The sequence below is a fragment of the Macaca mulatta genome, chromosome 7 (assembly GCF_049350105.2).
Source record: "Macaca mulatta isolate MMU2019108-1 chromosome 7, T2T-MMU8v2.0, whole genome shotgun sequence".
In the NCBI taxonomy this organism is placed as follows: Eukaryota; Metazoa; Chordata; class Mammalia; order Primates; family Cercopithecidae; genus Macaca; species Macaca mulatta.
The window spans coordinates 20546470-20571746 of record NC_133412.1 but is presented as its reverse complement, the minus strand read 5'-3'; the positions used below and the strand labels follow the sequence as shown (position 1 = coordinate 20571746).

The following is a 25277-nucleotide window of genomic DNA, read 5'->3' as shown; positions in this document are numbered from 1 at the left end:
CTTTAAAAAGGTGTATCAAAGTATTTCAAAAGTAAATTAAAAGAAATATCAAAATATCTTCATTCTAATCATAGATATGAGTATCTGTCCAAATATAGTCCTTTCCTGTACTTTATACAGTTCTTAACTCATAGCTAACCTCTTACTCCAATTGAAAGGTTTCCCTAAACTTTCCAAATTAGCATGATTTTAAAATACAGTGACAAAAAGCCCAAGTGTAAGGGCTTGACTCAGAGAAGCTCCATTCTGCAGCCACAGTCTACAGTACCACGGATCCTCAGCCCCAGCCAGCCATGTCACCCATGCATGTGGCTGATCATAAACCAGTCAGCTGAGGACTATGAAAGGAAGCTCAGTATACACTAAGCAACACTACTGGTAAAAAATATTTAAAGGACTAGTCCCAATGAAAGACAGTCCAATGTAAGTTAAATAAGTCATATCTTTGCTAAAAGGCCAGCACATTCATTTTACACTTATAACCTTGCTCAGCCTAACAATTTTATGCAAAGCCTAATAATGCATGACCTTTCCTACTTTGTGTGTTACTCTCTCAGCTTCTTTTTTGTCCTAGTCTGTACTTCTCAAAGTATTAGCCTACATATTCAGATAGAATAACAATTATTTATTATTTTAAGAAATCCTTTAGCCTTAGAGGCAGCTATTCTTTAAATTTTAAGTAATTATTCTCCATTTTGGCTGCACATTAGAATAACCTAGGGGAACTTTTAGAAAATACTCATGCTTATATCTCACCCTCCAGAGATTCTGATTTAATCTTCCTGGGGTAGAGGGAGACCTTAGGCAGCAACTCAGTGATTCTAAGCAGTCAGGATTGAGAAATACTGCTTTTGACAGAGCCGTGCTTCTCAGTCTTGACTGTACATTGGAATCATCCGGGGAGCTTTAAAAGGTACTGACGCTTAGGTCCCACCCTAGAGACTCTGATGTAATTGGTATAGAATGCTGTCGTAGGTACTGAAATTTCAGAAGTTCCCCCAGTGGATTCTAAGGTACAACCAAAGTTGAAAAGTCTTATTTAGAGGAAAGAACTGACCTGGGGTCAGAAGCCTTGGGTTTGGAGTCTCTCCTCTATCTCTTATTAGCTATCAAACCTTGGACAATTTACATAACCTCCCCAAACCTTTGTTTTCTAATCTTTAAAATGGGGTCAATAGCACCTACCTCACAGGAATGTTTTAAGGATTAAGTGAAACAATGTAGGTTAAAATATGTTTCAAATTTAAATAACTATATAAAGATATTGAGAGCCCCATATAAGAGGCTGGGGACCTCAAATATTTATTTATTTACATTATGTTCAGGAAAATACACACGTATAATAATGCTTCTTGAACTTTTTCATAGAATTTTTAAAATAAATATAAGCAGAAAAACATTCCGTAGGATGTGTACTGTACCTATTCAGTTAATCATGTTACCGTTTAATCACTACTACAATACTCCCCTTCTCTATCATCAGTCCTTGATCCCAGGGATTTCATCCAAATTAAGAAGGAATCAGGAAAATTTGATTCAACAAGTATTTATTGTCTGTTATGTACAAATTCAGTGCTGGGGGCTGTGGGAAACAGAAGATAACTAGGAAGCAAGAGTGCCTACACTGAAGACGGGCACAGTGGCTCACACCTGTAATCCCAGCACTTTGGGAGTCTGAGGTGGGCGGATCCACCTGAGGTCAGGAGTTTGAGACCAGCCTAGCCAACATGGTGAAACCCCGTCTCTACTTAAAAAAAAAAACAAAAAAAAAAACAAAAATTAGCTGGGTGTGGTGGTGCATGTCTGTAGTACCAGCTACTTGGGAGGCTGAGGCAAGAGAATTGATTGAGAAGCCAGGTGGCAGAGATTGCAGTGAGCTGAGATCATACCACTGCACTCCAGCTTGGGGTTCACAGCGAGACTGTCAAAAAAAAAAAAAAGAGTTCCTGCATTGAGGAACTTAATCTGGTTAAGGAGAAAATGTATATACATTCGAAGTGGTTATATAAAGCAAAGTGGCTAATTAAGTATAGAATTAATTGTGAGAAAGGACTATAGGGATTCAGATAAGCAAAAGCTCATTATGGCCTGGAATGGCTGGAGAAAACGGTATGACAAAAGAGGTCTTAAGGTAAGCCTTACAGGAGGCTAAGATTTAGGTAAGTTTAGAAAAATATAAAGTAGGGATAATACTATGAGCAAAAGTACAGAAGCAGAAATGAGCACGGTATGTATAGGGAACAGTGAAAAAGTATCTAGGCTAAAATACAGGTAACTGGTTGAAGACATGGCTAGTTAAACAGGAATAGATTGTGGAAGATTTTTAATGTCTTGCAGAGATGTCTGACCTTTATTCAGTGCGTTCTGGAAAGTCACTAAAGGCTTTTGCATACAGAAGTGATCTGTGGATGAGATGCCATGAGAAGGATAATTGGCTAATAATTAAGAGGATGAATTAGATAGACAGACTGGATATAGGAGCAGGAATTAAGAGTCTATTCAGGAATCCAGAGAGGTGACACTGACATGGCACTGGTGACCTTTCAAAAGGAAAAGAAACATTTGAAGAAAGAATTAATGGGTTGTTTTGTTTTTTGTTTTGTTTTGTTTTTTGAGACAGAGTCTCACTCTTTTGCCCAGGCTGGAGTGCAGTGGCGCAATCTTGGCTCACCGCAACCTCTGCCTCCCCAGTTCAAGTGATTCTCCTGCCTCAGCCTCCTGAGTAACTGGGATTACAGGCATGTGCCACCACACCCGGCTATTTTTCTTTTTTCTTTTTTTTTTGACGGAGTCTTGTTCTGTCACCCAGGCTGGAGTGCAGTGGTGCGACCTTGGCTCACTGCAAGCTCTGCCTTCCATGCCTGGCTATTTTTTGTAATTTTAGTAGAGTCAAGGTTTCACCATGTTGGCCAGGGTGCTCTTGAACTCCTGACCTCAAGTGATCCACCCGCCTCGGCCTCCCAAAGTACTGGGATTACAGGCATGAGCCACTGCACCTGACCTGAATTAATGGGTTTTAATAATATGTTCCCATTAGGAGTGAAGACTGATGATTACTAAAAAATGACTCGAGGCCGGGCACGGTGGCTCAAGCCTGTAATCCCAGCACTTTGGGAGGCTGAGATGGGCGGATCACGAGGTCAGGAGATCGAGACCATCCTGGCTAACACGGTGAAACCCCGTCTCTACTAAAAAATACAAAAAAACTAGCCAGGCGAGGTGGCAGGCGCCTGTAGTCCCAGCTACTCGGGAGGCTGAGGCAGGAGAATGGCCTAAACCCGGGAGGCGGAGCTTGCAGTGAGCCGAGATTGCGCCACTGCACTCCAGCCTGGGTGACACAGCGAGACTCCGTCTCAAAAAAAAAAAAAAAAAAAAAAAAGACTCGATTTTTAAGGTTAAAAACTGTAGTAAGGTCTTCCTGTAAGATCTTTATTTTTGATAGTCTATATGCTTTTAATTTTTTTAATATCAGTATGTTATATGTATATATTTTTCTATCAAAATATAGTGATTAACTCAAATGCCTGCAAGTTCATGTGACTTAAGTAAATCTTTCATAAATAACCTGACTTTAAATTTGTTGATAAAAATAGAAATGTCTTCAGAATTATCAGCATACATTTTTGCCTGGGTTTACTGATCAGATAGTTTTGCATTTGTCTGTGCTGGATGTTTTAAGCTGCCAGGATTTGACCAAAAGGTTACAAAACTATATATTCAGCCTAAAATCAGAATGATCCTTGTGTAAGTCTTTGATAAGTAAAACTAATATAGTTGATTTAATGAAAATAGCTGTTTTCAGGTTTTGGCAAAATATTTATATAGTTAGCTTTAAGATTTTTACTTAGGTGAACACCCGAAATTCACATGCTGTAAAAATGATTAACAGAAAGATACCTTGACATAATGACTAACTCTATCTAATATCTTAGTTTTCATAAGTAATCTATGTGTAGTTAAAAAATAAATTCAATGAATGTAAATGTGATACATTTATAAATTAACTTTTCATGTGATTTTAAATCCTAAAGTTACATTATATTAAATTAATTAATAAATACTCATGAAATGTCTGAGTCATTTCTAAGTAAGATAAAATGCTGAACATAAATTGCTAAACATTAGTATAAGTTTGTTCTTGGTTTCTTAAATTGTATAGAAAGATAAAACGTACTTGGGTCTATTAGTAAATAGTAAATTCCACATTCAAAAATTGTTCCATAAAAAAATTGTTTTAGAGATTATAAACTATATATTCATGAGATGTTAATATATAACAGTTCAAAACTACTTACTTCCTGAGTAACTTAAAGCTTAAGGTTACTAAAAATTCAAAGTTTTTATTAAGGCTGGGCACGGTGGCTCATGCCTGTAATCCCAGCACTTTGGGAGGCTGATGCAGGTGGATCATGAGGTCAGGAGATCAAGACCAACCTGGCTAACACGGTGAAACCCAGTCTCTACTAAAAATACAAAAAATTAGCCAGGTGCAGTGGCGGGCGCCTGTAGTCCCAGCTACTTGGGAGGCTGAGGCAGGAGAATGGCGTGAACCCAGGAGGCAGAGCTTGCAGTGAGCCAAGATTGCGCCATTGCACCCCAGCCTGGGCGACAGAGCCAGACTCCGTCTCAAAAAAGAAAAAAAAAAAAAGATTTTATTAATATGAAACCAATAATTTTTATATGAGAAAGAATTTTATGTGGTCTCAATATAAAGGAATAAAAAATTTTTAAGTAATTTTTTGTCTTAAGGTAAAATAACTAGTTATTCTAATATAAAAGGGGGGAAAATATAGGACAAAGACTAGAAGTTTAGGAGAATAATGGAAGGTCTAAGCAAGCTGTGGAAGGTTTATGAAGGATGGGTCCTGTAATGGAAGTTTTATATCATCAGGATGGTTGGAATTTGAAGGGAACTTTTTTTTTTTTTTTAAGGACAGAGTCTCACTCTGTTGCCCAAGCTGGAGTGCAGCGACGTGATCTCGGCTCACTGCAACGTCTGCCTCCCGAGTTCAAGCAATTCTCATGCCTCAGCCTCCTGAGTAGCTAGAACTACAGGTGCGTGCCATCATGCCTGGCTAATTTTTGTATTTTTAGTAGAGACGAGGTTTCACCATGTCGGCCAGGCTGGTCTCAAACTCCTGATCTCCTGTGATCTGCCCACCTCGGCCTCCCACACCACAGTGGTGAGATTACAGGTGTGAGCCGCCACGCCCAGCCACAAGAGGTTTTGACTTAATTCTAAAATCTGTTTCTTTAAAATTTAATTTTCAAGCATCTTCTGAATGGCAGCTTTAAAGTTTATAGACCAATGTTTTCCTCCAATATAACTTGATTCTGTACTCTTGGCTTTTCTTGATGTTTCTGAATTGTCCACATAACCAGGAAATTTCCCATGCTTTTTCTAAAAGCCCTGTATTCCCCTGCTCAAGGTACTAGTTTTCTTGTTTATGTCCCTCTGTAATATAGTGTATACATATAAGCTTGGACGCATGCTCTTCCTATGTCTGACTATATTTAAGTATCTTTCCATCGGGTTTCACTTCCAGGTTATCTAAATAGGCTTTCCATAAGGAGCAGCAATCACACGTCAGGAAGGTTTTTTTTCTTTACTTTTTTGGGAGCTGAACTAAGAAACAAAGATTTTACATTTTATCAAGATAATTTCCTATGTTTCATATTATCCTTATTTTTTTTTTAATATTTCTTAGGAAAACTGAGCTTTGAAAGGTTTTTGTTTGTTTGTTTACAGCCACAGAACTTTCTGTATTGTTTTTGAAGTCTTTTAATTGTCACTCTGTTTAAGTGAGTGACTATTACTTCACGATGACATCTATTCTTATTCTGACCAAGTGTTTTAAACCTTTTGACATCTTTGGCATGCCTACCAACGATCAATTTATAAATTAAGTCTTTTTTGACCCTGAACTAATTTTGGGATGTCTCTTGGCCAAGGGGACCCCAAAGAAACCTTAAAAATTGAGTTCTCAGCCACGATAGAAAGGGAGGTTGGACATACCTTGTCATACTCCCTCCCTTTTAGAGTTTGGGCACAACAACAGACCACCATTAATGTTAAAATAGAGATCATAAGACTGACAAAACAGACTCTGTCACAACAAGATACCAAATTATAAACAAGATCTAATGCCTGCAGGACATCAATCTTGCTAAACAGGTCATTTTTCACCCAGTATATTGTGGCTGACATAACATCCTTATCTTAACGTAAACAGAAATTCCTTTCTGCTGACAAGTTTTAGACTGAGCCTCAGTCCTGTAACCAACTGCAAATTAAAGAATCTCTGAATCCCCGTATAACCTGTGAGCCCCGACTTCAAGACATCCCAACTTTTGGGGCCGAAGCAGTGCATACCTTCCGTGTATTGATCTATGTCTTTTCCTATAACTCCTGCCTCCATAAAATGTATAAATCCCGACTGTAATCCAACTGCCTCAGGACCATTTACTCAAGGCTTCTTGAGTTTGTGTTTTCCCTGGGCCATAGTCATTCATATTGGCTCAGAATAAACCTCTTTAAAATATTTTACGGAGTTTGGTTTTTCCATGAACAAGGCTTATAGGAATAAAAGGAACCATAACTAACCTTTAAGCTCTGGGTATCCTCGATATCTAAATGTAATGAGAATGGTGAGCTGGCTCAGCACAATTAGCACAAAAAGGATCCGGGCCTGCAGGGAAATAGATGTTAATGTGAAATAGATACATGCGTACACTTTCAGTTAAGATTTTTAAAGTGGCCTTATTAACAAAAATGGAAATGGCATCTGTGATACTGTGATAGAAGAAATACATATTTTGGTCTTTGTCCCCACTGGTCAGAGCTCCTAAAATCCTTGTAATTTTCTAAGTGATAGCAGTGATAGCAGCATATTATTATAACATTTGGATTTTGTCTCTGGTTCCTGAAACAGCTCTAGAGTGATAAAGTAAAAGGAATACCTATTGTTATTCATAACAAGCCCCTTTTGGAGGAGGTATAGCAAGATGGCCAAATAGAACCCTCCAGCAATCATCCACCCCTTCCCCGTCAGAACAGCAAACTGAACAACTATCCCCACAAGAAAGCACTTTCATAAGAACCAAAAATCAGATGAGTGATCACAGTACCTGGTTTTAACATCATATCAAGGAAAGAGGCACTAAAAAGGGTAGACAACACAGTACTTCATTGCCTACACCACCTTTCCCCCATTCTGTGGCAGAGATCATCTGGGCACTCATGGGAGAGCGCAAAATGACTGTGGGACTTTGTGTTGGAACTCAGTGCTGTCACAGGGGAACACAACACAGGGCAGAATTCTGCCAGCACCCACAGAGGGAGCATTTAAGCTGGCCCTTGCCAGAGGGGAATCCTCTGCCTCAGTGGTAGGAACCTGAGTTTCAGCTAGCTCCAGCGCCAGATGACTAAACAAATGCCCTGGGGTCCTGAATAAACTTGAAAGGCAGTCACGTCACAAGGACTTCAGTGCTTGGGCAAATCTGGGTACTACGCTGGACTCAGAGCCAGTGGAAATGGAGTGCACGTGACCCTGTGAGACACCAGTTGTGGTGGCCAGGGGAGTACTTGTGTCACCCATCCCCCAACTCTCCAGACAGTACAGCTCCAGGAGAGACTCCTTCCTCTTGTGGAAAGAAGAGAGAAAAGTAAAGAGGACTTTGTTTTGCCACCTGGATACCAGCTCAGCCACAGTAAAATAAAGCACTGAGCAGATTCCTGAAGGCCCTGAGTCCAGGCCCTCACTCCTGGCTGGCATTTCTAGACTCAGCCTGGGCCAGAAGAGAACCTGCTGTGTTGAAGAGAAAGACCATGTCCTGGCAAGATTCACCATCTGCTGACTAAAGAGCCCCTGGGCCTTGAATAAACATCAGCAGTAGCCAAGCAGTAGTCACCACAGACCTTGGACAAGACCCAGTACTATGGTGAATTCAGGTGTGACCCAGAACGGTACAAACCGTGGTCACCTCTCCCACATATCCAGGCAGGCCAGCAAAGAGAGAGAGAGGCTCCTTCTGCTTGGGGAAAAGTGAGGAAAGAACACAAAAGACTGCCTGGTAATCAAGAGAATTCTCCCAGTTCTTACCCAAGCCCACCAAGCGCATGTAAGGCTGCAAGAGTTGTAGCATTACTGGGCTTGGGGTGCCCCCTTGTACAGATAGGGCTGCAGTGACCAAAGGCTTAGATCACAACCCTCAATTGTCTTTGAATACCTGGAAAGCCTCCTCAAGAAGGATGAGTACAAACAAGCCCAGACTACAAAAATTAGAATAAATACCTAACTCTTCAAGGCCCAGACACTGACAAACATCCACAAGCCTCAAGAACATCCAGGAAAACATGACCTCACCAAATGAACTAAATAAGGCACCAGTGATCATTCCTGGTGTGACAGAGATACGTGAACTTTCAAACGGAATTCAGAATAGCTGTTTTGAGGAAGCTCAATGAACTACATGAAAACACAGAAATGGAATTCAGATTCCTATCACAGAAATTTATTTATTTATTTATTTTTATTTTATCTATTTATTTTTTTGAGACGGAGTCTTGCTCTGTCACCCAGGCTGGAGTGCAGTGGCACAATCTTGGCTCACTACAAGCTCCGCCTCCTGGGTTCATGCCATTCTCCTGCCTCAGCCTCCCAAGTAGCTGGGATTACAGGCGCCCGCCTCCGCACCTGGTTACTTTTTGTATTTTTAGTAGAGACGGGGTTTCACCGTGCTAGCCAGGATGGTCTTGATCTCCTGACCTCGTGATCTGCCCACCTCAGCCTCCCAAAGTGCTGGGATTACAGGGGTGAGCCACCACACCCGGCCTCTTATCACAGAAATTTAATGAAGACATTACAATAATTTTTTAAAAATCAAGCAGAAATTCTGAAGCTGAAAGATTAAATTGGCAAACTGACAAATGCATCAGAGTTTCTCATGTGCAGAACTGATCAAGTAGAAGAAAGAATTAGTGAGCTTAAAGACCATCTATATGAAAATACACAGTCAGAGGAGAAAAAAAGGAAAAAAAAAAAAAAGAATGAAGCATACCTACAAGATCTAGAAAACAGCCTCAACAGGACAAATCTAAGAGTTATTTGCCTTAAAGAGGAGGTACAGAGAGAGATCAGAGTAGGAAGTTTATTCAAAAAAATAATAATAGAGAACTTTTTTAACCTAAAGAAATATATCAATATTCAGGTACAAGAAGGTCATAGAACACCAAGAAGTTTTAACCCAAATAAGACTACCTCATAGCATTTACTAACCAAATTCCCAAAGGTCAATGATAAGGAAAGGATCTTAAAAGCAACAAGAGAAAAGAAACAAATAACATACAAAGGAGCTCCAACACGTCTGGCAGCAGACTTCTCAGTGGAAACCTTAAGCCTAGGAGAAAGTGGCCTGACACATTCAGAAGGAAAATAATTTTATCTTAGAATATTATGTCCAGCAAAAATATCCTTCAAACATGAAGAAGAAATAAAGACTTTCCCAAACAAACAAAAGCTGAGGGATTTCATCAACACCAGACCTGCCCTGTAAGAAATGCTAAAGGAAGTTCTTCAATCTGAAAGAAAAGGATGTTAATGAGCAATGAGAAGGCTGGGCACAGTGATTCACGCCTGTAATTCCAACATTTTGGGAGGCAGAGGCAGGGGGATTGCTTGAAGTCGGGAGTTCAAGACCAGCCTAGGCAACAAAGTAAGACCCCGTCTCTACAAAAAAAATGTAAAAATTAGCTGGTTGTACTGGCATGTGCCTATAGTCTCAGCTACTTGGGAGGACCCCATCAAAAAAAAAGTCAGTCTTTGCACTCCAGCCTGGGAAATAAGAGCAAAAATCTGTCTCCAAAAAAAAACATACATATATATGTGTGTATACATATATACATGTGTATATGTATGTGTATATATATATACACGTGTGTATAAGAGTGAAAAATAGAGTATCATAATGACAAATACAACGGTTATAATGGATATTATGATAAAAGAAAGATGTGTGGTTGATTTCACTTTATTTCTAAATTTTCCATGTTTTCTACATTGAGCACATATTATTGATGTGGGAAGAAATATTCTTTAAAAAGCCTTAACCCAAGTTAGCATAGTCCCTATAATTCCCTTAGTTATCCTGATTTTATAGCATCCTGATTTGATAGCATCCTTAGTTATAATTCCCTTAGATATCCTTAGTTATAATTCCCTTAGTTACCCTGGTTTTATAGCATCCCAAATGACTCATCCATGCCTCTGCTTCTTTAAATTCAAATCAAATCAACTTAAAAAGCATTTTATTCTTCTAGACAAATAACTAAACTTTAATTTTATAAGATTCAACTTTCGGCCGGGCGCGGTGGCTCAAGCCTATAATCCCAGCACTTTGGGAGGCCGAGGCGGGTGGATCACGAGGTCAGGAGATTGAGACTATCCTGGCTAACATGGTGAAACCCCGTCTCTACTAAAAATACAAAAAACTAGCCGGGTGTGGTGGCGGGCGCCTGTAGTCTCAGCTACTTGGGAGGCTGAGGTGGGAGAATGGCGTGAACCCGGGAGGCGGAGCTTGCAGTGAGCCGAGATCACGCCACTGCACTCCAGCCTGGGAGACACAGCGAGACTCCGTCTCAAAAAACAAAACAAAACAAAACAAAACAAAAAAAGATTCAACTTTCTTGTCATATGATCATAGTAGTCCCTCTTTATCCACAGGGGATACATTCTAAGTCCCCCCTCCAGTGGATGCCTGAAAACACAGATAGTACCAAACCCTATATATATTATGTTTTTTCCTATAAATACATACCTATGATAAAGTTTAATTTATAAATTAGGCACAGTAGATCAACAACAATAATAATAAAATAGAACAACTATAACAATATACTATAATAAAAGTTACAGAACTATGGTCTCTGTCTCTCAAAATATCTTATTATATATAATACTTTCAGACCATGGATGACCTTGGGTAACTGAAACGATGGAAAGTGAAACCATGGATAAGGAAGGACTACTGCATATTATTTAGGACTCTGCATTTACCAAATCCAGTAACATATGCAATGTTTAATTGAATTCACTTACCATGATGTAGTGATCAGTACGAAGAATAAATGATGCCAGGGGATCAAAACTAAGATGGTTATTCTCTTGAGCAGAAAATATGTGGTGAACACTCTTACTTCTTCCAGCAGAATCCTAGTAATAACCACAGAAGAAAAGTAACTTTCATGTACATGGAAATATTTATAATGTTCTAAATTATAATAAGAATAGGTTTCTAATAACTACACTTTGTTGTTGTTGTTGTTGTTTTTCAAGGTTTCTGTCTGTTGTCCAGGCTGGCGTGCAGTGGTGCAATCATAGCTCACTGCAGCTTTCATCTCCTGTGGTCAAGTGATCTTTCTGATTCAGCTGCGAGACTATAGGCACACACCACTATGCTTGGCTAATATTTAAATTTAGTTTAGAGATGGGGTCTTGCTATGTTGCCCAAGCTGGTCTTGAACTCCTGGCCTCAAGCAATCTTCCTTCATTGGCCTCCCAAAGTGCTGGCCTTATAAGTACTTTTAATAATATTTCTTAGGCCAGGTGAGGTGGCTCATGCTTGTAATCCCAGCACTTTGGGAGGCAGAGGCAGGCGGATCACATGAGGCCAGGAATTCGAGACCAGCCTGGCCAACATAGTGAAACCCCATCTCTATTAAAAATGCAAAAAATGCCGGGCGCGGTGGCTCAAGCCTGTAATCCCAGCACTTTGGGAGGCCGAGACGGGCGGATCACGAGGTCGGGAGATCGAGACCATCCTGGCTAACATGGTGAAACCCCGTCTCTACTAAAAAATACAAAAAACTAGCCGGGCGAGGTGGCGGGCGCCTGTAGTCCCAGCTACTCGGGAGGCTGAGGCAGGAGAATGGCGTAAACCCGGGAGGCGGAGCTTGCAGTGAGCTGAGATCCGGCCACTGCACTCCAGCCTGGGCAGCAGAGCGAGACTCCGTCTCAAAAAAAAAAAAAAAAATGCAAAAAATTAGCCAGGCGTGGTGGTATGCACCTGTAATCCTAGCTACTCAGAGGGCTGAGGCAGGAGAATTGGTTGAACCCAGGAAGCACAGCTTGCAGTGAGCCAAGATTGCACCACTGCATTTCAGCCTGGGTGACAGAGTGAGACTCTGTCAAAAAAAGAAAAAAAGAAAAAATGTTCAAAACCTATAATTCTACATTTAAATAGGAAATATTAGCATGCACTCACAACCTATTTTCCCTTTAAAAAAAAAAATCTGTATTTCCCTCTGTTCCCTAAAAAGGCCTAGAAATAACAACAAAGCTAACAGTAATGAGCTAGCTAGGCTGGTGCCCAGATTATGGTCTCAAAATAGCATTTCTCACTACAAGAAACCAGTGCTCTTTAGGGAAACAGCTCATTTCGGTTCTTGAATAGGAAGTGCACAAGAAGAGATACCTGCACTCCCGTGTTTGCTGCAGCACTGTTCAAAATAAGATTTGGAAGCAACCTAAGTGTCCATCAACAGATGAATGGATAAAGAAAATGAGGTATACATACATAATAGGGTACTATTCAGCCATTAAAAAAGAATAAGATCCTGTCATTTACAACAACATGGATGGAACTGGAGATCACTATGGTAAGTAAAATAAGCCAGGGACAGAAAGACAAACATCACATGTTCTCACTTATGGGACCCAAATATCAAAACAATTGAACTCATGGACACAGAGAGTAGAAGGATGGTTACCAGAGGCTGGAAAGGGTAGTAAGGGGGCAGTGGGAGGGAGGTGGGGATGGTTAATCGGTACAAAAAACATAGATGGGGCCGGGCGAGGTGGCTCAAGCCTGTAATCCCAGCACTTTGGGAGGCCGAGACGGGCGGATCACGAGGTCAGGAGATCGAGACCATCCTGGCTAACACAGTGAAACCCCGTCTCTACTAAAAATACAAAAACTTAGCCGGGCGAGGTGGCAGGCGCCTGTAGTCCCAGCTACTCGGGAGGCTGAGGCAGGAGAATGGCGTGAACCCGGGAGGCGGAGCTTGCAGTGAGCTGAGATCCGGCCACTGCACTCCAGCCTGGGTGACAGAGCGAGACTCTGTCTCAAAAAAAAAAAAAAACATAGATGGAAAGAACGAACAAGACCTACTATTTGATAGCACAACAGAGTGACTAGAGTCAATAACCTAATTGTACTTTTAAAAATAACTAAAAGAGGCCGGGCGCGTGGCTCAAGCCTGTAATCCCGGCACTTTGGGAGGCCGAGACGGGCGGATCACAAGGTCAGGAGATCGAGACCATCCTGGCTAACACAGTGAAACCCCGTCTCTACAAAAATACAAAAAACTAGACGGGCGAGGTGGCGGGCGCCTGTAGTCCCAGCTACTTGGGAGGCTGAGGCAGGAGAATGGCGTAAACCTGGGAGGCGGAGCTTGCAGTGAGCCGAGATCGCGCCACTGCACTCCAGCCTGGGCGACAGAGCAAGACTCCGTCTCAAAAATAAATAAATAAATAACTAAAAGAGTGTTATTGGACTGTTTGTAAAACAAGGACGAATGCTTGAGAGGATGACTACTCCATTTTCAATGATGTGATTATTATGCATTGCGTGCCTGTATCAAAACACCTCATGTAACCCATAGATAAACACACCTACTATGTACTCACAGAAAGTAAAACTTTAAAAAAAAATTTAAAGAAAAAAGTGCATAAGAAAAGCTTGGAATATCTTATCAAACCAGAAAGTAAGAAAATGAACAAAGACTACTGGGATTGTGTCAAAGGGCTTAGTAGTCAACATGAAGAGGCTCCCACTAGCCAAAGGTGGAACAATTTGAGCATCGAAAAGAATAAATGCAATGGACTGAAATACATCAAGTATGTTTTCATACATCAATATATTTTTTAAACTTTGAATTTATAATAATACTAAATGTAAAAGACTCAGTCACCTTTGGCAGATACTAAAGAACCAACTCATCATTCTGAAAACTGGTTTAGTAAAGGGGCAATGGGGAAAGAAGAATTTATCTTGCATTTCCTGTGTGAACTCTATATCTGGGTACCAAATAGATGAGATAATTTTTTTCTTTATAGGACTGTTCTAATTAATATTCCTATAATAAGAAAAGAAAAGTTGAATATCACCATTTTGGAACTCTAATGAAAAAAATGGATTTAGGTAAGTATCATCAATGCCTACTAAAAACCCTTAGGAGAAAAGCTAATGGAGGGATGAGCCAGCAGTGTGCTGGAGCTGGCTTGACTGCTCACAAGAGCCAACTGTTAAGTTTTCAGCAATTTTGCAGGCCACTTAGTATGGCATTGGTAGTTTAAAACCAGCCATGGTAGAAATATTTATATTATGAGAATTGGTACAAATCAGGGAAATGCTACATATCAGGATCCCCTCTCCTTGACCCCTGTAACTTGCCCCAAGCTGGTTGCTAAATATTTACCAGCACACCAGTGGATAAGGCTACCAAAAGCTGAATACACTGATCCATCTTAACATTACAGAAAAAGAGGCCGGGCGCGGTGGCTCAAGCCTGTAATCCCAGCACTTTGGGAGGCCGAGACGGGCGGATCACGAGGCCAGGAGATCCAGACCATCCTGGCTAACACAGTGAAACCCCGTCTCTACTAAAAAAATACAAAAAACTAGCTGGGCGAGGTGGCGGGCGCCTATAGTCCCAGCTACTCGGGAGGCTGAGGCAGGAGAATGACGTAAACCCGGGAGGCGGAGCTTGCAGTGAGCTGAGATCCGGCCACTGTACTCCAGCCCGGGCGACAGAGTGAGACTCCGTCTCAAAAAAACAAAAAAAAAAAACAAAAAAAACATTACAGAAAAAGAGACAACCAAATATTATGGGTATCCTGTTAAAAGCATAAAAAAACAGATAAAGTACTTTTGCCAAAAAATAGATGTAAATTTGATGAAACCTCTAAATCTAACTACCAATTATAGAAACTAAGGGGGAAGGGGACAGAGGAACATGTTAAATGATACCACAGGGATGTAAACAGCAAAAATCCAGAAAACAGGGAACTCCACAGGACCAAAGATTCAGTTTCCAAAACAAATAAATTTTAAGGGGGAAAAAAAGAAGGGGGAGGTAAGGGAGGCAATCTATACAGTAAAAGAGACAAAAGAGACAAGTCAGTTAAATGGAATGTATGAGTCTTGATTGGATTCCGATTTGAACCAACCAAATGAAAATGTACATATCTATTTATGTATATTTCTGTCTATCTATCTATGTGACATATTGGGATAACCAAACATTAGCTGGGTAGTTTGGTATTACAGAATTACTGTTAGTCTTCCAAGTATGATATGGTATCATGGTTAAGTTTTTTAAAAATAGTCCTTATCTTTTGATTTTTTTTGAGACAGAGTCTTCCTCTGTCGCCCAGGCCCGGCTACTTTTTTGTATTTTTTAGTAGAGACAGGGTTTCACCGTGTTAGCCAGGTTGGTCTCTATCTCCTGACCTCGTGATCTGCCCGCCTTGGCTTCCAAAGCGCTGGGATTACAGACGTGAGCCACCGTGCCCGGCCAAAATAGTCCTTATCTTTTACTGATACATATTGACATATTTACATATGAAATGACATTATTTTATATATGAAATGACATCATTGTACAGGGAGGGAAGATAGGGATAAAGAAGGAACAAGACTGATCATGTGTTGATAATTGTTGAGATTGGCTGATGGATATATGGGAGTTCATTATAATATTATCTCTTTTGTATATTTAAAATTTTCCCATTATAAAAAACTTTTAAAATAACAATAAGAACTTACATTTGTGTTTTTTAAGCTTTGATTGCTCAAAATGTGCTTATATTATGTTATTGTTTTAAAGCAGGAATCTAGATTTCTCTAACATTTGAGATTAGAGCTTTCTAGGGTCTACTCTTTAAATTGGCAAAGTAAGCACAATAATCTTAAACTACAGGTACTCAAACTTCAGTGGACATCAGAATCACTTGGAGAGATTGTTAAACTAGATTGCTGGGTCCTATCTCCAAAGTTTCTGATTCAGTAGGTTTTGGATGGGACCTAAGAATTTCCATTTCTAACAAGTTCCCAGATAATATTGATGCCACTAGCCCAGGACCCACATTGAAAATTGATTTAAAGGTCTAGTTGCTACTAGACTGCAGGGAACCTATAGATAGTCAATAAATACAATGAGTAGGTAAAATATTAGATAATAAACACGTGTCTTCTCCCACAGACTTTGAGTTTCAAATCTGACTCATCTATAGTTTACTGTATTTAAAAGGACAGAACTTTCCCACGAACGAATGAGGGGACCAGGTTCCCTATTTAATACTCAGTAGGTTGTTTAAAGTTACACATATAAGAAAACAGAAAACAGATCAGTCCTTGCCTGAGATTGAGGATGTAAGGAAAACAGATTACAAAGGATACAAGAAAACTTTTGAGGGGAATGTATCATATTGCTTGTAGGCGATGACTTCAAGGATGTATACATATGTCAAAATTCATCAAATTGTATACTTTAAATATACAGGATTTATTATGTTATTATGTAAAAATTTTACCTCCATACCTTTGTAAGAAATGTTAAAAGTATGTGATTTTACATTTTTACTAAGGATTCAACTAAGCAGTCAGAAATGTTTCAAGGAATGTAAGCTATGTTTTTTTTTCTTCATAAAGCTACAGAAGTTGTATGTATACCTTATTAAGAAAATAATACACTGGGGTTCTGAGGCACTCCAGACTGTAGTGACTGTAAAGACAGGCAATAATTTATTCTAGGTGCACATGAACCTTTAAGTCTCTTTAAAATGATCCAACTTCTTCTAATATGAGAGACCTTAAGGGTTCATCCCCAGCCATCTCTCCTACTTCTTCTGTAAGTTTTTTCGTCCTTCTACACAGAACATTTTAAACATGGGTGGCGTAGCAGAGTGTCTTCTCTTGTGCAGACGTACAAGTTTCTCCATTAACAAACCAAGGGTAAAACTACCCACGACAAAGGATTGTTTTGCGGATTAAGTAAATAATTCTAAGTGCCTAGCATCTCCTTAGAGGGAGCTCAGTAAATAGTTTCTTCCTGCTCAACCTGTTTCTGTAGGGGGGATAAAAAAGATAATGAAAATAACTACATATGTTTTCTGAAAAATTATTTGGTGTTTCAAATTAAGTCTCAATATTAGAAGATTAAATAGTTAAAAACTGTCATCAAATCACAAAGTTGCAGAAATTGATAGTTGTGTGTGTGTGTGTCTGTGTGTGTGTGTGTGTGTTTAAGAAACTAATTTCTGAGCACAGCTTATCGTCTTAAGAATTTAATGAAACTGCTTTATTCTGGTAATGATTATTACTTTCTACTCTGGCAGGTGCTAATAAATTAAATGCCCTAAATTGAATCAGAATAAGAAAAGGCAAACTGGTACTGCATATGCTAACAATGCTTATTCCCCTTAACAAAAAAGTGCCTTTGATGCGCTGGAATTCTGTGTCCTCAAGCTTTCAAATAATGACACAATTGTCTTATAATTAGAGACAGCAATCAAAGACATGGAAACATAATACATGTTTTCTGACTTATTCTATTATCCTTGGGTATACTGGGGAATTTGCCCCTATTATGAAAAGATTCTGGGCAAAGTTGGAAGAAAACAAAATAATGATTTCCTGGGGTTAAAAAAAGGGAGTCTATGGCCACTCCTCTTCTCCTCTGCCTAGTTTTTAATCTAATATTAGAATTATTCCTGAGTGCCCATTTTCAGAATATACTAAATACATTGTATTCAATTTTTTTTTTTTTTGAGATAGGGTCTCGCTGTGTCACTCAGGCTAGAGTGCACTGGCACAATCAGAGCTCACTATAACCTTGAACTCCTGGGCTCAAGCGATCCTTCCATCTCAGCCTCCCAAGTAGCTAGGACTACAGATGCACGCCACCATGCCCAGCTAACTTTTATTTTTTTGTTGAGATGGGGTCTCACTATGTTGCCCTGGCTGGTCTCAAACTACTGGCCTCAAGCGATCCTCCAGCCTCAGCCCAAATTTTTTCACTTTTTTGTTTATTTTGAGACAGGGTCTGGCTCTGTTGCCCAGGCTGGAGTACAGTGGTGCAATCTCAGCTCACTGCAATCTCTACCTCCTGGGCTCAAGTGGATTCTCCTGCCTCAGCCTCCTGAGTAGCTGAGACTACAGGCACATGCCACGTGCCCAGCCAATTTTTGTATTTTTTTGTAAAGATGGGGTTTCACTGTTGCCCAGGTTTGTCTCGAACTCCTGTGCTTAGGTGATCCACCTGCCTTGGCCTCCCAAAGTGCTGGGATTACAGGCGCGAGCCACCACGCCCGGCCCCCAATTTTTTTTTTAAACATAGCTTCATTACCAATTAACTAAAAAACTCCAAACCAGAATTCATTGTGGCTACAGCTTAATCATTTACATAGTAAATATAAATTACTAACTTACCTGGACGATTACTTCTATGTTATGTGTCCCACTACTGTAGTTGCTAGGATTCCACTTCAGTACGAAAATGGGACCAGACACATGAACAGCCTGGCCTAAATGAACTCCATCAATCTTAACTGTGACAGAAGTAATGGAGGATAAGGAAAAGGCCAAAACTCTAAAATGAGAGCATATATAAAACACATGGTTTGAGGTTTGTCATTGTTTTTGTAAAGGAGAAAAACCTTATTGTAACTTGCAAATATATACATATAGGCAGAACCATCATATTGTACAACTGCAGAAGCCACTATTTATATGATCTGGTTTCTTTCTGAATGGTGGCTTCTGGAGTTGGACAATTAGCAAAACTGAACTGGTAAGAAATTCGGAACTATTCTTTTACTTTTTAGAAAGAAAAATCAATTTTCTTTTGACAAATATAGGTAAGGTAGATTCAAAGTTCTTTCTGAAGAAACTCCAGAAGTATTGATTTTTCTCTTAGGAAAATAATATAGGGTAGAAATCTCATTTTGTTAATCTAATGTCAAGCCTACCATCTACTCATTTGGTACCAGGGTATCTGTCCCAAAGAAACAGGGTTATAACCAGGACTAGGCTACCAAGCCCTTTCAGAGAGTATGATACCTAAACCTGATATCCAGCTCCCACCAAAAAACCTAACTGACACGTGTGCGTTCCATTTCATTAGTGATTAAAAACAAAAGTAAACATCTTGGTATCATTTTTTGCAAGTTAATTAGTAAATACTTTTTCAAGCATAATATCCAATAATAATAAGAGTACTGTGGGCTGGGCGCGGTGGCTCAAGCCTGTAATCCCAGCACTTTGGGAGGCCGAGACGGGTGGATCACGAGGTCAGGAGATCGAGACCATCCTGGCTAACATGGTGAAACCCCGTCTCCACTAAAAAATACAAAAAAAAAACTAGCCGGGCAAGGTGGCGGGCGCCTGTAGTCCCAGTTACTCGGGAGGCTGAGGCAGGAGAATGGCGTGAACCCGGGAGGCGGAGCTTGCTGTGAGCTGAGATCCGGCCACTGCACTCCAGCCTGGGCGACAGAGCGAGACTCTGTCTCAAAAAAAAAAAAAAAAAAGAGTACTGTGAATTTGGCACTCATATTGCTTGGTAATATTATAAATTAGCATCTGTTGTTGAAAGTAATTGGATACCTGATACACTGCTGGTGGGAGTATAAAATGGTGCAGCCACCATGGAAAACAGTATGGCAGCTCCTTAAAAAATTAAACAGATAATTACCATATAATCCAGCAATTCCACTTCTGGATATATATCTAAAAGAAGTGAGTGACAGCAGGGACTTGAACAGATATCTGTACACCCATATTCATAGAAGCATTATTCAACATAGCCAAAAAGTAGAAGCAACCCAAGTGTCTGCTGAACACATAAACAAAATATGGTGTGTGTGTGTATATATGTGTGTGTGTGTATATATGTGTATGTGTGTATATATGTGTGTGTGTATATATATACACACACACACACAATGTGCAATGGAATATTATTCAGCCTTTAAAAGGAAGGAAATTCTGACACATGCCACAACATGTATAAACCTTGAGGACATCATGTTAAATGAAAATAAGCCAGTCACAAAAGTATAAATATTGAATGGTTCCACTTATATGAGTTAGCTAGAGTAGTCGAATTCATAGAGACAGAAAGTAGATTGGTGGCTGCCAGAGTCTGTGGGAGAGGGAAGAATGGGAAGTTATTGTTTAATGGGTAAAAATTTCAGTTTTAGAAAATGATAAATGTTCCAGAAATGGATAATGGTGATGGTTGCACAACAATGTAAACTTAAACTTAATGCTACTGAACTGTACACTTAAAAATGGTTAAAACGGTACATTTTATGCTATGTGTACTTTGTTTAATCATGCTTACCATGATTAAAAATAGTGATTTTAACTCCAAAAAAAAAAAGGGATTGGGCAATTTTTATCAATAGTCATAAAATAATTCAAACTCTTTCATCTGGAATCCCACTTCTAGAACACTTTCTTAAAGAAATTATTCAAGTGAAGGAAGAATATATATGTACCAGATATTCATCCACAAATAAGAAAAAACTTAAAAGTTCACCAGTGAGACATGAAAAAGGTTAGAAAAACTGTGGTACATTCTTTGTGTTGAAAGAAAACAAATCAGGATGAGAATAGACTGCTTTATGATTATAATTATACAAAAACATGCTTAAGAGAGAATGCCTGAGAAGAAATACTCAGAAGTGTTAATAATAGTTCTGTTAGAAGTGGAGAAAATATACTTAAAATCCCATTACCCTGTTTTCCAAAGGTTGTTCTGTCATATCACTTTTCAAAATAAACTGTAAAAGTATATTTTTAAAAATGCTCTTATACTTGAAAGAAGTTATATGTCTCTTTGCAAAAAGAATGTTAATGTCCCATTAGGATTCTATTAATCTATATACTCAAATTCACGGCCGGGCAAGGTGGTTCAAGCCTGTAATCCCAGCGCTTTGGGAGGCGGAGAAGGGTGGATCCCTTGAGGTCAGGAGTTCGAGACCAGCCTGGCCAACACAGTGAAACCCTCTCTCTGCTAAAAATACAAAAATTAGCCAGGTTTGGTGGCACACACCTGTAATCTCAGCTACTCCAGAGACCTGAGGCATGAGAAAAGCTTGAACTCGGGAGGCGGTGGTTGCAGTGAGCCAAGATCAGGCCACTGCACTCCAGCCCAGGCAACAAAGCAAGACTCTGTTGAAATCAAAACAAAACAAAACAAATTCACTTGCCAACTGAATTTTCAATTCCATAAGGATTATATATGTATAGCTCTTGCTTTCTTAGAAGGCTACACAACAAAATGAAAACAAATTTGATATATAATGCAAATTTTAAAAAGTAGGCTATAAAGGAATGTGTACATTACGCTTATAGCAATGTAAAAGCATGCAAATAAAAAGGCTGGAATAAAATAAAACAAAAATAATGTTAGAATTACAGATTTCTGAATGGTTTTTAAAATTTTATCAGCTTAAAAACATGATCTGCTTTTTAACTTAATGGGAACAAAACACTAAGCAATCTATCTTTATGTAATGTGTAGGTTGCTGTATAAACTAAAATGGGGCGTCTCATAGCTTTCATACAGGAATGCAATCACAATGACTTATCTTCCATCATTATCAAACTGAAAGGAAATTCTGAAAAATCGCTACATACCTGATGTGTGTTGAGTGAAGAAGTCTTTCTAGTGGTTCATGTTTACCAGAACTATAAAGGAGTGATTTAGGATTGGTGATAAGAACCACAGGCCACGTGCCAAAGATCAAATCTGCAAAGCTAAAGAGGTCATGATCAAAAGCAAAAATCCGATACCTAGAGACCAGATAATGATAAGGTAATTTAGTCACTTCACATTGTAAGAGGTCATGTAGGTAATATACAGAACAAATATAAAAATACATAACTAGGACTTTTTTACATGATGAATTTGAATACAGATTAAGTAATATTTTCTTTCTTTCCTCCCTTACCCGATCACTTTAGCCTTCACATTTGTCAGATAACTGGCCTCTGACTGGGCAATGGATTCAACTGTGCTCTTGAACAACACCTGGTACATGGCATGTACTCTTTAATTTTTAAATAAATACTTGTTGAAGTAATTCATCTTATCTCTGTACTATAAGACAACTTTGAAGCTAAAACATTTATTATAACCCTAATACCTGACATTCTTCATCCCATCAACAATGCTACATAAAATATTAAGTAGCTGGGATTACAGGTGCCCGCCACCATGCCTGGCTATTTTTAGCAGAGACAGGGTTTCACCATGTTGGGCAGGAGTCTGGAACTTCTGACCTCAGGTGATCCCCCCGCCTTGGCCTCCCAAAGTGCTGGGATTACAGGCGTAAGCCACTGCGCCTGGCCTTAAACATTTCTATAATTTCAAAGAAATTAAAGTTGTTTTCATTTTCCAAATGCAATAACAAAAGGTATAAAATATTCATTAAAGAATAACCAAAGTTTTATATTTTCTAACTTGTAGAATTAAAAAAAGAAATGATTCAATAAGGCAGAAACACTAGTGCTCACCAAATACTCTACACATTCCCCTGCATTTCCCAGTCTCCCTGGTATCAGGTTGGGACCATGTGACTAGTTTTGGCCAATAGGCTGTGAACAGAAGTGACACATATCATGCCTGTGGTACAAAGTACTTAAGAGTGGGTGTGAGTTCTCCTTGCTGTCTTCCCTGCCCTGGAATTGGCATGTCGAAATAAGAATTTTAAGACGGACGAAGTCTGAATTACTGACTCACCCCATGGACAAGAGTTGTTCTGACTCACATTGAATTTACACAAATGAAAAACATTTGTGTTAAGCCACTGATATTTCTGGATTTATCTGCATCTACAATAAGGCCTAGCCTAATATAACCAATATACTGTTTTTAAAAATTCTTCTATTGTAACGAACACAATTTAAGTGTTTATAAGCGCAGGTAAAGTTTAGGTCCTTTCAGTAAACTCCAGATAAAACCCCAAGGTTGGAACACAGGAAAGCTGGTGAAGAGAGAAAGGAAATGGCTTCATAATTAACAACACAACTTGTAACTGGAGCACTTAGAAGAAATAAAGCAGCTGGTCAAGGCTTAGTAAGACTATCTCACAAAAGGCAATCATAGCCCAGCCCACAGCCTCACAGCCATGAACAGACAACTCTTAGCTCAAAGTAATTATAGTTGCCAAATAATTACAGGTTTCAAGCATAACTCATACAGTTTCTAAAAAGTCAACCAAAATGAGGAAGTACCTTCCAAGATGTAAAGTTCCTTTTTAATTAATGGAAGTAGTTAAAAACAAAAAGATAACATATTCAGCTCAACAAATCTTTGTTGAGTACCTATTATCTGAGAGCACAGCGTTTGTATAAATTAAATAACTGTAATCGTTAAACAATAAGATGATACTCCTCAAAACTTGATAAACTATTTCACTTAAATACTTCTTTTAAAAAAGAAAAAAACATATATTTAACTGTACTACATGCTTTTGATAAACATGTTTTCTGTTAGACTTTAACCTTAAAAAAGTCAACTATCATCTATTTGAAGAACTTAAATCACTGCCATCTTGTAGCAGTAACCAGTATGGTAGATACAAAATTCAGGAGAAAAAAGAAGGCACTTCTAGTATTTCTCAAATTGTGGTGCATAGACCACCCAGAGGGCTTTTAAAAAATGCAGTTTGGGCCAGGTGTCCTGTAATCCTGGTACTTTGGGAGACCAAGGCGGCTAGATCACCTGAGGTCAGGAGTTCAAGACCAGCCTGGCCAACATGGTGAAACCCTGTCTCTACTAAAATACAAAAGTTAGCCGGGCATGATGGCACGTGCCTGTAATCTCAGCTACTAGGTAGGCTGAGACAGGAGAATCACTTGAGCCCAGGAGACGGTGGTTGCACTGAGCCAAGATCACGCCACTGCACTCCAGCCTGGGTGGCTGAATGTGACTCTGTCTCAAAAAAAACAAAAAAAAAAGTAGTTTGTTGGACCCTAATCCAGACCAACACAATCAAAATCTCTAGAGGTAGCGCCTGAAAATTTTTATTTTTCATAAGCTCCTCCATAATTCTTGTGCACATTAGAGTTTGAGTCCATTTCCTAATGGACATATCTTGAAAATCCAGTGTAACATAGTGATAGTAAACATCACTGCTGTGACAAGGTTTCCGCAAAATGACAAAGATTGCAGAGACATATATTACTTTAAAAAGGCAGAAATATCACAAGTTTTTCTTTAACTGTGATCACCCATGATATCAGTAACAAAACTATCATTGCTTTGGCAAAACTTATGCGTATAAGTTTTATTCTGTGGGGAGGTTCCCTTACCTCCTATTATCCTTCCAGTCTCCCACCTCAAGTTCCAAAGTGCCCTGGAAGTGACGAGTGTGCAAAACAGGCATCAGTCCACCAAGTGTATGGAGGTGTCCACACAAATAAGCTATAGCCGAACTAACCAGTGAAAAATAAATGAAATAAATGAACAAAGATAACTTGTGAGGCCAAACTAATAAAAATGTCTTGCCAGAAAAGCAGAATAGGTACAGCAAAATAAAAAACTAAAAACAAATGAATTCTGATTTTGGAAGCTTGTCTCACCTCATTATTGACCGGATTCCTGGTGATGGAGAAAGAATAGTGGATGTTGTAAAGTGTCCAAACCAAATTGTATGGTTGCTCCGACTACTTTCCTTGGCCAGTAATAAGAGCTCCTCCATCTTTTTCTGAAATGGGAGAAAAATGGAAGGATCTTAAATTAGGGCTCAGGCTAAAATCTAATGTCAACAGATTAGAAAACTCCTTTGAAGATGTATAATAATTATTATATGTGTCTAGACCTTAAACCTTACTAGTTAATGACCTCTATGGACTTCTGTAAGTTTCAAATGGTTTTCACATATATTTCATTTGATCCTAAAAATAACTCTGCAATAGGTAGGGAAGATATCTATTTTAATAGATAAGGAAATTGAGAAATAAAGAAGTCATCACTAATCTTTACAGCTTTGTATAACACATTACAATTAATAAAAAGGATACAGAAACTAAACTTCTAAAATAATATCATGGAAAGACTTCTACCTAAATGTTTATAACAGCTCTGATAATAGCCAAAAACTAGAAACCATCAACAAGTTGTAATACATCCACACGATGGAATACTACTCAGCAACAGAAAGGAAAGAACTAATGATACACACAATCATATGGATGGATCTTGGAAA

The 25277-nt window shown here is 39.1% G+C and overlaps 1 protein-coding gene across 20 annotated transcripts in view; it reads right to left on the bottom strand.

Annotated features, from left to right (window-relative positions):
* The window catches only part of TMEM62 (transmembrane protein 62), a 61176-nt gene that overhangs the window by 6202 nt on the left and 29697 nt on the right, over positions 1-25277 (bottom strand). For 18 of the 20 annotated variants that reach the window (XM_077939196.1, XM_077939198.1, XM_077939195.1 and 15 more), the window contains 6 exons: positions 24652-24776; positions 24382-24504; positions 21703-21858; positions 18490-18649; positions 11097-11210; positions 6605-6689 (listed from right to left, as the gene is read on the bottom strand). In XM_077939196.1, the coding sequence (XP_077795322.1) occupies positions 6605-6689; positions 11097-11210; positions 18490-18649; positions 21703-21858; positions 24382-24504; positions 24652-24776 (763 nt within the window). The remainder of the gene's footprint in view (positions 1-6604; positions 6690-11096; positions 11211-18489; positions 18650-21702; positions 21859-24381; positions 24505-24651; positions 24777-25277) is intronic. The other 2 variants (XM_077939193.1, XM_077939194.1) reach the window with 1 other exon arrangement.